The 13,126-nt window shown below is 38.3% G+C and overlaps 1 protein-coding gene across 1 annotated transcript in view; it reads left to right on the top strand.

Annotated features, from left to right (window-relative positions):
* LRP6 (LDL receptor related protein 6) overlaps window positions 1–13,126 on the top strand; it is a 182,415-nt gene that overhangs the window by 66,892 nt on the left and 102,397 nt on the right. The window contains exon 3 of the mRNA XM_030321740.1: window positions 6,441–6,638. Coding sequence (XP_030177600.1) covers window positions 6,441–6,638 — 198 coding nt within the window. The remainder of the gene's footprint in view (window positions 1–6,440; window positions 6,639–13,126) is intronic.

Genomic DNA, 13,126 nt, shown 5'->3' with positions numbered 1-13,126 from the left:
CTTTTATCTATTTTGATCAATTCTTTAACGGTCACTGCTTCCTGGAATTTCGTCTGAGGGGAATTCTTCCATTTCATCATTTTGGATAGTTTTCTATCCCTTGTGTGTTTTAAAAACTTGTTATGTATCCTGCACCTGTGAGCAGTACTGTATTAAAGAGGGGTCATACACTGTCTGGGGCCTGGCCCTTCAGGAAGTGTTTTTTGGAGTGTGTTGTGTGCTCTCTGTTGTTGTGATTCTGGTTGCTGTATCTCCCTACTCGTAGTGATTGTTTTGGACCCTCCACCAGGTGTGCTTTGATTTGTTCATTGAAGTAACTTTGGAAGAAAAAATTAAAAAAAAAAAAAAAAGAAGAAGAAAAGCGGGGGGGGGGTGGCGGTGGTGGTGGTAGTGGTAGAAGAATCCTTAACCCATACAAAAAGAGAAATGACAGGAGTGGGGAAAAATAAAAGAAAATTGATTGGGCAGAGAAACTATGCGGTTTAATCCAGAGAGAGGGAGAGGAAAATAAAGAAGGAGATACAGAACAGGTGTAAAGAGAATATATTAAATATGTCTTCTTAAACAAACCAACAATCAGAATAACCAGACTAGAAGAGGGAAAAAAGAAAGAGAAAGGGAAGGAAAAAAAAATATACACACACACGTGTGTGTGTGTGTGTGTGTGTGTGTGTGTGTGTGTACACATAAAATAAGAATTGACCAAGAATTAAATCAGAAAATGCAAAACCTCTGGGTGCCTTGGATCCACTGACAGCGCTGGTCTGGAGGAGAGGCTGTCTGGTTGGTTAGCGTCAGTCGCAGGTAGATGTGCAGTTACCAGGTGTGGAGGGGTGTGGTTTGGTATAGGTGGGTCCCCCATCCACTGTGGGCCGCTGTCCATTCCCTGAAGCCCCACCTTGTTGGTGATGTGGAGAAAAATGGCGGCATCCCAGACCAGGTACCCTAAACCACTCTGTTCAGGCCATTAGTGGGCTGTTTTTTGTTTTTTCTTTTTCCCTTCCCTCCATAGTCTCCTATGCCTCCCTGGGGCTTGTGTGGGATTCAAACCCAGATGTCTTCAGGGGTCCCGCTCCACGCTCCCAATGCCAGGGGAGTACCACTCTGCCCCACCAATGGATGACCTCACAGTGCTGTGCGGGTGCTAGCGAGGCGGTTTGTCCTGCTCCCCTGACTCCCTTGCTTCCTTTGCCTCCCTTGCCTCCCTTGCCTCCCTTGCCTCCCTGGCTCTGGATTGGGATTCTAACTTCTTAAAGGGTCCCAGTCCACGTGCCAAGTTTCAGGGAAGTGCCTTCTGCCCTGCCCATAAATGGCCTCTGGCTGTTGGGTGCAGGCAGTCTTTGTTTTTTGAATGGTTATATATCTTCTTCCCATAGCGGTTATATATCTTCTTCCCATAGCACTCGAAGGAGGGGATTGCTTTCTCCCTCTATGCCTCTGAACTAGTTACCGATCCTGGGGCTGGCTCCCTTCCTCCCCAGGTGCGTGAACAGGGCAGCCGGCCCCAGTGTGGAGAAAGCCCTGCAGTTAGAAATTGGATCTTTCTCTTTTTTTCCGATCCCAGTCAGTGGTTTTTCTCTTGTCCAAATACAGTCCTACACTTCCACAGCCTCTCTTTCTCTTCCCTTTGTCTCTCTGCAGAAGGGGATCCCTCCCCTCCGTGCCTATGCTGCCTGTTTTATCTCCTCAGTTCTCAGTTACGCACCTATGGCCCACCAGGTTGTCCCCGTGGACTCCTGTAGACGTCTCTGTCACTGCAGCCTGGACTCTTAGAATTCAAAGCCCTTTGGCCTCAACACTGCTGTGTTTGAGGGACAAGGGAACTTCAGGTCCCCCTACTTCTCCACCATGTTGGATTCCCCTCGTATTAACAGGTTTTTATTTCACCATAAACTAGACACTGAATTCTTATTTATTAAATAAGTTTAATGCTTATTTAGGTTAATAACAATTTGTAGAGCTGCCTAAATTTTATTGTACAAAATAGACAACACCACTTACTGCTGTATACATCTTGATAGTGTGCAAAATCACTTATGATCAGTCCATATAAATTCTTCATAGTTTATATACAAACTGGGATAAGTGCTACAGCACAGTGAAACATGCTGCGGGAGCACCTAGGAGGGAGTAACTCTGGGCAAGCTAGGAAAGGCTTCTATAGAAAAGAAGGTACTTTTGAATTAGTTTTAACATTTTTTTTTTTAATGTTTATCTTAGAGAGAGACACAGAGACAGAGCACAAGTTGGGGAGGGGTAGAGAGGGGAGACACAGAGTCTCCTTCTGTGGGGCTGGAACTCACCAACTATGAGATCATGACCTGGCTCAACTGACTGCGCCACCCAGAGGCCCCATCGTATTTGTGCTTTAAGCAGCTTTATTGAGATATAATTTATATGCAGAAATATGCATATTTTTACATTTGTAGCTTGATGTTTTGATAAATGTATATGCTTACCTTTCCTCCCCCTAAGTTTTTCATCACATCACTCCAGAAAGCTGCCTGAGCCCCTTTCAAGTCAATCTCTGCTTCTACCTAGTAACTACTGATTTCTATCACTGTAGATTGGTTTTGCGAATCTGGAACTTCATAGAATAGAGTCATGAAGTAGGTACTCTTTTTTGTGTCCGGCTTCTTTTGTTCATCCTAAATTTAAAAATTCATCCTGTTTTGGAATGTAATGTGGTTTTTTTTGTATTGCTAAGTAGTATTTCATTGCATGAATATACCAGAATTTTATATCATCCTATTAATGGATATTTGTGTTGTTTCTAGATTTTAGCTATTATGAGTAAAGTTTCTGTGAACTAGCATGTACAATTGTTGTGTAGATGTGGTTTTTTTCCCTTTTTTTTCTTTAAATTTATATTTTAGTTAACATACAGTGCACATTGGTTTCAGGAGTAGAATTCAGTGACTCATCACTTACATACAACACCCAGTGCTCATCCCAACAAGTGCCCTTCTTAATGTCCATTACCCATTTAGCCCATCCCCCATTCACCTCCCCTCCAGTAACCCTCAGTTTGGCCTCTGTCATTAAGAGTCTTTTGTGGTTTGTTTCCCTCTCTTTTCTCCTCCCGCCTTCCCATATGTTCGTCTGTTTTGTTTCTTAAATTCCACATATCAGTGAAATCATATAGTATTTGTCTTTCTCTGAATGACTTATTTCACTTAGCATAATATTTTCTAGCTCCATCCACATCATTGCAATTGGCAAGATTTCATTCTTTTTGATGGCTGAGTAATATTCCATTGTGTGTGTGTGTGTGTGTGTGTGTGTGTGTGTGTGCGCGCGCGTGTGCACGTGCGCACGTGCGCGCGTCACATCTTTATCTGTTCATCAGTTGATGGACATTGGGCGCTCTCTATAGTTTGGCTATTGTTGATAATGCTGCTATAAACATGGGGTTGCATGTATCCCTTTGAATCAGTATTTTTGTATCCTTTGGGTAAACACCTAATAGTGCAGTTGCTGGATTGTTGGGTAGTTCTATTTTTAGTTTCTCGAGAAACCTCTATACTATTCTCCAGAGTGGCTCCATCAGTTTGCATTCCCACCAATAATGTCAGAGGGTTCCCCTTTCTCTGCATTCTCGCCAACACCTGTTGTTTCTTGTGTTGTTAATTTTAGCCATTCTGACAGATGTGAGGTGGTATCTCATTGTGGTTTTGATTTGTATATCCTTGAGTGTATATCCTTGAGCATTTTTTCATGTGTCTGGTAGCTATCTGGCTGTCTTCTTTGGAAGAGTGTCTGTATTCATGTTGTCTGCCCATTTCTTAACTGGGTTATTTGTGGATATGTTTTTATTTCTCTTGGATAAATACCTAAAGGTAGAATTGCTGGTTCATAGAGTTAGATGTATATTTAACTTTATAAGAAACTGACAAAGTGTTTTCCAAAGTGATTATACTAGTGGTGTATGAGAGTTCCACTTGCTCCATTGTTACCAACACTTAGTATTGTTAGTCTTTAATTTTTTTAATTATTTATGTTATTTTATATAGAGAGAGAGCACAAATGAGGGAGAGGGGCAGAGAGAGAGAGAGAATCTCAGGCGGGCTCCACACTGAGTAACCTGATCCCACGACTCTCAGATCATGACCTGAGCCAAAATCAAGAGTCGGACACTCAACCAATTGAGCCACCCAGGTGCCCTAGTATTGTTAGTCTTTTAAGTGTTAGCCATTTTAGTGGGCGTGGAGTGATATCTTACTATGGTTTTAATTTGCATTTCCCTGATGATTGATGATATTGAGCATTCCTGTATCTAGTAAAGTCTTGCATCCATTAAAAAAATTAAAGTAAAATTTACCTACATTACATTTATATTTTTGGACCAGTATTGCTTGGGATAATAGCCCTCTCTGATTGTTTGCCATGGAGAGCACTCTTGTTTTTAACAACATTCCTGGGCATAGGTTTTTCCATTACTTGCTTCAAATAAAGTCAGCATTCTCTTGCAGGGCCAGGTAGCTGCCAAGTTTTAAGGTCTGCCGTGTCTTCTAAGGTGTGCCACACACTTAGCAGGGTGGATGGGGTGCACATAACTTCTGGCTGAAATGTCACACTTCCTCCTGAGATTTAGTAGATATTCCTAAATAAATGCTTCTCATTTTGTTGTTTATCCTTTGGTCAATTTTCACAGACTCTAATTACTTTTGACTGTCCCTTTTTTTCTTTTCTTTTTTGGTTTTAGAGGAGAGGATTTGCTGAGTTTCTCACAGAGCCATTTTGGGAGTTCTGGCCTCTTTGTATTCGTTTTTTTTCTTGTTTTCCTGCAGTCTTTTTCTATACTGCAGCCACTCTTCTCCTCCTTGGCTGCTCCACTCCTCCAAACCTCACAAAGCCAGTCATATCACTTTCAATCTTAAGTCTTCAGGTGTTGTTATTTGCTCTTAGAATAAAACCCAGAAAATTTTAAGATGGTCTAAAATTGTCTGGCTTGCTTTTTTTGTGTACTTTTATCTTGCATGAATCTGATCATTCTCCTCATTCTGGACAATATCCAATCATTATCCTCATTTTAGGGGACACTGCCTTCTCTATTCCTTACAAATCAAAGGCATAATAAGTGTTGGCTTTGCAATCGGGGGATGTAGGTTTGAATTTCTGTTCTGCATTTATTAGCTGTGTGACTTTAAGTAATATGCTAACTCTTCTGAGTTGTCTGAAATACAGTGATGGACAAATATATTTCATAACACTGCTATAAGGCCTAAGTGAGATAATGTATGTAAAACCATCAGCACAATATCTTGTATCTAGGTACCTGATATTCTCTTCCCCTAATTCCCCTGAGTAAACAGTTTATATGAAATACCTATTTGTACAAGCGGAATCATTTTAGTATTACCATTCCAACATTATTTTTGAGTAAAATTTATGCCTGAATTTCTATTGTGTTTGAACATGTTTATTTGGGTATCTCATATCTAATTCAGAGCACCTTCATTAACTTAAAAAATATGCTTTTAATTGAAATATAACACATTAAGAATTTTACCTTTAACAAGGAAAATTTTCTCCACCCTCCCCCCCCCCCAAAATGAGACTATTAATAATAGATTTCTGTTTTTTTTTAATTTTGGAAAAAGCTTCAAACTTGTAGAATAGAAGCAAAAATGGTACAATGAACTCCTATATACTCTAACCACAGTACAAGGATCGTATTTAGGAAATTACATCAGTACATTTCTGTTAGGTAATTTGATAGTCCCTTAGATTTTCCCAGGTTTCCTAATAATGTTTTCATAGCATTTTCCCCAGCTGCTTGGTCTAGAACCATGCACTTTATGTAGTTACCATGTGTCTTTATTGTGTTCTAATGTAGATTAGATTTATTCTGCTCAAATCTAATCTAATCTAGATTAGTTTCTCAGCCTTTCTTTGACTTTCATGACATTGATATTTTCAAAGGCCATTTGTTTTCTAGAAGTTTCTCAATTTTCTCCACTTTTTCATAATTGTGTTCAGGTTATGCATTTTTTGGCAGATACTATTTAAGAGAGTCTGCATGAAAGATAGCATATCCTTTCCAGTGCATCACATATGTGACACCAGTTTGTTCCCTCTCATTAATGATGTTAACTTAGGTGATGTGGTTAAGGTAGTATCCACCAAGTTTATTTTCTCTAAAGTTACTGTTTTCCCCTTTGTCATCAATAAGTAACCTGTGGGGAGATACATTGAGAGTGTGAATACCCTTTTTCTTAGTAAATTTTGATCACACAGTGTTTGCATGCTTGATGGTGCTTATCTGAATCAGTTATTACCATGGTGGTGACAAAAAGGTAAATTGTTAAAATTTTGATAATACCCAGGGGTTTTAGTTTTAGTGTTCTTTAGGGAGCTTTCTTTATCTAATAGTGATAGTTAAAAATTATTTGGGTATTACCTTGCTTATGTCATGGATTTGTTTATATGGTTTTTAGGTTCATGTACTGGACAGACTGGGGAGAAGTACCAAAGATAGAACGTGCTGGAATGGATGGTTCAAGTCGCTTCATTATAATAAACACTGAAATTTACTGGCCAAATGGACTGACTTTGGATTATGAGGAACAGAAGCTTTATTGGGCAGATGCAAAACTCAATTTCATCCACAAATCAAATCTGGATGGAACAAATCGGTAAGATTGCCTTATTAAGTTTATTTTTAAACTTTAAGTAAACATCATGGTGTTTTGATATCGTAAGCAAATTATAAAGGCCTAATTTTATTATGAATAAATTTATGTATTTTTGGCCAAGTGTCAAAGAGGAAGAAGAGTACCCTTTTAGTTTGCTCTTGACAAAAGGTAACTACATTTCATCTATCTTGATAGGACTTAGAACTTACAGACTGTATTTTTTTTCTTCTTTCTTTCTTTCTTTCTTTCTTTCTTTCTTTCTTTCTTTCTTTCACTCTGAGCTAATTTAGTTATAATACACAAACATGGAATTTCTTGTCAGATCATGTTCAGAATTTTACTGACACTTTCTATTTATGTTCTTGTGTTTGAATGATTATTTTGTTTTCTAGTGGTCTCATTCTTAAGACCTCAACAGAAACAGAGAACCTTACATAGTTGAAGGAATTTTTCCAAGTGTAAACATTTGTAAGTTATCTGAACCATGAATCAGGAAGCATTTAGAAGTCTTGAAAATCATGAAAGGTTTAAATAATTTATTAAAATAAAGTTTTTGTAACTATGGAGTTGGGAGTATTTTCTTGCCTTGTTTTAAAAAAGAATGAAACGACTTATAACAAGATGGTTTAAAAACAATTGGAAATAAATGAAGGAAAGTAAGAAGTATGTGATGAATATAAAAACATAATTGCTTTCTTTGTACTTCTCTCGCTTTGAGAGAGATGCTAGGAAGTAAATCTGGTCATGTCATAGTTTTTTTGACTTTCTCAGAATACTCGTACAAAAACTAATGAAACTAGATAGCAAATTCAGAAGCATACCATAAAACTAACCTCAGGCATCCAGAAGTCAAAGCAGGTAAGAGCAGACCACTAGCAGCCACAAGAGAAAGTTGAATGGGGTATTGCATAGAACTTGAAAACAGAAGACCTCCAAAATAGCTTCAACTATTTAGTAGACAATTTGCTGGACTATATTAAGAGCAGCAGCTGAAATGAGACAGTGGCGGGAGTTGCCCACTCCAGTATCAGCCAAATACAGTGTGTTCATGGTAAAGACAGAAGAGGATAGAGCCGTCTGGCTCCTGAGAATTCTTGAAACAGAACTTCTAGAGTTCTCTACCAGTACAGGGTGTAGCGCACTGAATGGAAACAAAATACAATAGTAGCATCAAATGAGCAGAATAGGGAAAGTTAGAGGGTCAGAAGAGGAAGAAAAGAGAAAGTTCAGATAAGAATTGGCAGAGAAACAGCTGGGAGGTCTCAGAAAGGAAGCTGCCATATTGTTTAACATTACAGGAAAACAATAAAAGAGTCAGTTCTGTAAAACTGGAAAAACTACCTTGAACGCCATCTTCTAAAAATTCAGGAAAACTAATTTTCCATTAACATGAGAAACACAATAGTGTCAAGGTAAAATCCCATTTAAAATTATTATAAAGAATATCTGACATTTATAACAGTTTTTTAAGCTAATAACAGCTTTGAATGCATCTTAGCTTTATAGTTTTTACTCTCCCACATTTAATGTTTCTGTCACAGTTTGCATCTTTTTACCTTATGTATCCATTAACACATTATAGTTACTTTTACTACTTTTATTTTTTAACCTTCATACTAGATTTATAAGTGATTTACCCACCAATATTACAAAATTAGAGCATTCTGAATTAAACCATATACTTACCTTTTTACCAATGAGATTTATACTTTCATGTTTTCTTGTTACTAATTAGCGCTCTTTTTGTTTCAGCTTGGAGGAAGTCCCCTTAACATTTCTTGTAAGGCTGGTCTAGTGGTGATAAACTCCTTCTGCTTTTCCTTTTCTAGAAAATTCTTTATTTCTTCTTCCATTCAGACAGCTTTGCCAAGTAGAGTATTCTTGGTTGGCAGTTCCCCCGCTTCTCGGCACTTTTAATATATTTTGCCATCCTCTCCTGGCTCCCAAAGTTTCTGCTGAAAAATATGCTGATGGTCTTACGAGGATTCCCTTGTGTGAAACAAGTTCTTTTTCTCCTGTTGTTTTTAAGATACTCTTTGTGTCTTTAACATTTGACAATTTAATTAAAATATATCTTGGAGTAGGTTTTTTTGGATTCATCTTTTTTGAAACTTTCTGGGCTTCTTGTATCTGGATGTCTATTTCTTTCCCCAGGTTAGGGCAGTTTTCAGGCATTTTCTTTCAGTAAACTTCCTGACCCTTTGTCTTCATCCTCTCCTTCTGGGGCCATTATCATGTGAGTAGTGGTCTACTTGCTGATCTCCTAAAATTCCCATAAACTATCTGGGACACTTGGGTGACTTAGTCGACTAAACGTCTGACACTTGATGTCGGCTCAGGTCGTGATCTCACAGTTTGTGGGATTGAGCCCTGTGTTGGGCTCTGTGCTGACAGCATGGAACCTGCTTGGGAGTCTCTCTTCCTCTCCCCTGCGTGTGCTCTCTCTCTCAAGATAAAAAAAGTAAATTTAAAAAAGTCCCTTAAACTGTCTTCACTTTTATTGTTTTTTCTTTCTGTTTCTTTGGATGAATTCTACTGCCCTGTCTTTGAATTTCCTGATACTTTCTTCTGCTTGATCTAGTCTGCTGTTGAACTCCTCTCTCAAATTTTTCAGTTCAGTTATTGTATTCTTTGCTGTGTAATTTTTATTGGTGCTTTCCTATATTTTCTCTCTTTGTTAAAATTCTCACTTTATTCATGCATTGTTCTGACCTTGGTGAACATGTTTATGACTGTTACTTTGAACTCTTTATCAAGTAAATCACTTATCTTGTTTCACTAAGGTCTGTTTCTGGAGTTTTTTCTTGCTCTTTTGTTTGGAACATATTCTTTTTGTTCATTTTTCTTTACTCTGTGTTGGTTTCTACACGTTAGATTAAAAAAAAAAAAAACCGGAGTGCCTGGGTGGCTCAGTCGGTTGAGCAACTGACTTCAGCTAGGGTCATGATCTCACAGTTCATGGGTTTGAGCCTCATGTCAGGCTCTGTGCTGACAGCTCGGAGCCTGGAGCCTGCTTCAGATTCTGTGTGTCTCTCTCTGTTCCTTCCCTGTTCGTTCTCTGTCTCTCAAAAATAAATAAACGTTAAAAAAAAAAAAACCCAAAAAAACCCAAAACACCACCCCTCCTAGTTTTGATGGACTGGTATTCTGTAGGACATCAACCTTATCAACCAGCCTGATGTGAGTTCTTGGTTGTCTCTCATACTTGGGTGATTGCCCAAAGTGCCTTCTTCTTCTTCTTCTTCTTTTTTTTTTTTTTTAAATTTGTTGTTTATTTATTTTGAGAGAGAGAGACAGAGAGAGAGAGAGAGAGAGAACGAGAACACAAGTGGTGGAGGGGCAGAGAGAAGGAGAGACAGAATCCCAAGCAGGGTCCACACCATCAGCACAGAGCCTGATGTGGGGCTTGAATTCACGAACTGCAAGATCATGACCTGAGCCCAGATTAAGAGTTGGATGTTTAACCAACTGAGCCAGCCAGGCACCCCCCAAACTGCCTTCTTTATTCTTAGTGGCTCCCAGTAGTTGAGAGTATGCCCAGATTTATCAGGTGTGCCAAAGGGAAGGATCACAATCAGCACCTGCAGGCTGATTGGAAGCTAGATCACCCAGGAAATAACTGGGAAAGTATATAGTTAGGGGCCTTACAGGGAGAGACTTAGAGATGGACATTTCTGCCTGTTTCCACAGCATTGGACCCAGGTATACAGCCTGGGTACACAGGTATATATACCCATTAAGAACTACCTCATTGCTACAGCCCTGTGCAGCTTATAAATGTAAACCCCATTAGTTTTCAGAGACAGGTGATCCAGAGTCCCATCTCTTGGGTGGCATCTGTAAAAGCTGGGGCTTCAGATGTGTCTGTAAGCTGATTGTGTGGAGATACTGGAGATTTGGATTGGGCTAGAGAGAAAAGGTGGAGGTGGTGTCTGTAGAACTCCCTGGTCTCCTGGGATGATTGTTGTCAGCCCCTGGATATCTGCTAAATTAGAAACCTTACTTCAGGTTTCTTTCAGGGAAATAGACTTCCTATAGGGAGAGATTGGGACATGGGTGATTCTGACTATTTCCTCTGTGCTGAGCCCTGCTGGGATAGATGTCCTACATAAGTTTCCTGGTAGCCAACAGCAAAAATCTATTGTATACACAGAAAAGATTAGTAGGAATCTAAGCATACCAATATAGAATATCATCACAAAGAGAGCAAGAAAAGAACAAATGAAATACAAAACAGCCAGAAAACAATGAACTAAATGGCAAGATTAAGTCCATATCTATCAGTTATTACTTTATATAGAAATGGACTAAATTCTTTAATGAAAACTCATAGAGTGGCTGAATGGATAAAAACACAAGACTCACTATATTCTGCCTACAAGAGACTCACTTTAGCTTTTAAGGTCATTGAGGCAGAAAATCAATAGGACTAAAATTACCTGTGAGACCAGGTAGACTTAAGAGACATTTAAAAACATTCCATCCAGTAGCACCAGAACACTCATTTTTCTCAAGTGCATATGGAACATTCTCCAAAATAGATCTTATGTTAGTCCACAGACAAATGTTAATAAATTTAAGAAGGTTAAAATCATATCATGCATTTTGCTGACTACAGTGGTATGAAACTAGAAATCAGTTACAAGAAGAAAAGTGGAGAATTATCATCTCATACCTGTTAGAATGGCTGTTATGAAAAAGACAAGAAATAACAAGTGTTGGCAAGGATGTGGAGAAAAGGAAACTCTCGTGCCCTGTTGGTGGTAATGTAAACTGGGACAGCCACTGTGGAAAACAGTATGAAAGTTCGTCAAGAAATTAAAAATAGAACTACCATGTGATCCAGCAATTCTACTTCTGAGTATTTATCTGAAGAAAATAGAAATACTAGCTTAAAAATATATATACACCCCCATGTTCATTAAAGCGTTATTTATAATAGCCAAGATATGGAAATAATCTCAGTGCCCTTTGATGGATGGATGACGAAAATGAGGTAAATTCCAAAAAAGAATATTACTCAGTTTTAAGGAGAGTGAAATCTTACCATTAGAGTGAACATGGATGGAACTTAAGGGCATTCATTATGCTATGTGAAAAAAGTTAGAGAAAGACAAATACTATATGAACTCACTTATGTGTAGAATCTAAAAAACAAAACCAAGCTCATAGATACAGAGAACAGATTGGTGGTTGCCAGAGACAGGGGATGGGCATGGGCAAAATGGATGAAGGGAGTCAAAAGAAAAAGGTACAGACTTTAATTATAAAGTAAGTAAGTCAGGGGGATGTAATGTACATCATGGTGACTATAGTTAATGGTACTGTATTGCATACTTTAAAGTTATTAAGAGTAAATCTTTTTTTAATGTTTACTTACTTATTTTGAGAGAGAGAGTAGGGGAAGGGCAGAGAGAGGGAGAGAGAATCCCAAGCGGGCTCTGCCCCAGCATGGGGCTTGATCTCACAAATTGTAAGATCATGACCTGAGCTGAAATCAGGAGTTGGATTCTTAATCAGCTGAGCCACCCAGGTGCCCAAGAGTAAATCTTAAATGTTCTTGTTGTATGGAAACCAATTTGACAATAAATTCCATATTAAAAAAAAATCTTAAATGTTCTTATTACAAGAAGAATGTTTTGTAACTATGTATGGTGATGGATATTAACTGGACTTACTGTGGTGATCATTTTGAAATATATACAGATATTGAATGCTTATATCATACCTGAAACTAATATAAAGTGTGTCAATTATTCCTCAATTAAAAAAAAAGAAAATTAGAAAATTTACTGATATGTGGTGGTGAAACAAGAAATTCCTGAAAAATCTCTGGGTTAAGGAAGAAATCAAAGGAGAAATCAAAAGTATCTGAGACCAATAAAAATCCAAATGCAACATCTCTCAAAACTTAAGAGATACAACAAAAGCAGTTTTAAGAGGGAAGTTCATAGGGATAATTGCCTATAGTAAGGAACGAAAGCTCAATCTACATTTATTCTTCAAAGAACTAGATAAAGAGAACAAACTAAGCCCAGAGTTTTTGGAATGAAGGAAATACCAAAGAATTAGAGTGGAAATTCATGAAATAGAGACAATAAAGGCAATAGAAAAGATCTATCTAATCAAATTAAGAGCTCTTTTTGAAGAGAGGAACAAAATAGACAAACCATTAGCTAGGCTTAACAAGAAAAAAGAAGACTGAAGTAAAATCAGAAGTGAGAGAGTAGACATTACAACTGATACCACACAAATACAAAGGATCAGAGGAGACTACTATGAACAAGTATACACCAAACAAATTGAGCAACCTAGAAGAAATGGAATATTCCTAGAAACATACAGTCTGTCAAGACTGAATCATGAAAGGGGTGCCTGGGTGGCTAAGGGGTGCCTGGGTAGCTCAGTCGGTTAAGTATCCAACTTCGGCTCAGGTCATGATCTCAGGGTTCGTGAGTTCAAGCCCCGTGTCAGGCTCTGTTGTCACA

This window comes from Lynx canadensis, chromosome B4, assembly GCF_007474595.2.
Source record: "Lynx canadensis isolate LIC74 chromosome B4, mLynCan4.pri.v2, whole genome shotgun sequence".
Taxonomy (NCBI): Eukaryota; Metazoa; Chordata; class Mammalia; order Carnivora; family Felidae; genus Lynx; species Lynx canadensis.
This window is presented reverse-complemented; position numbering and strand designations above follow the sequence as displayed.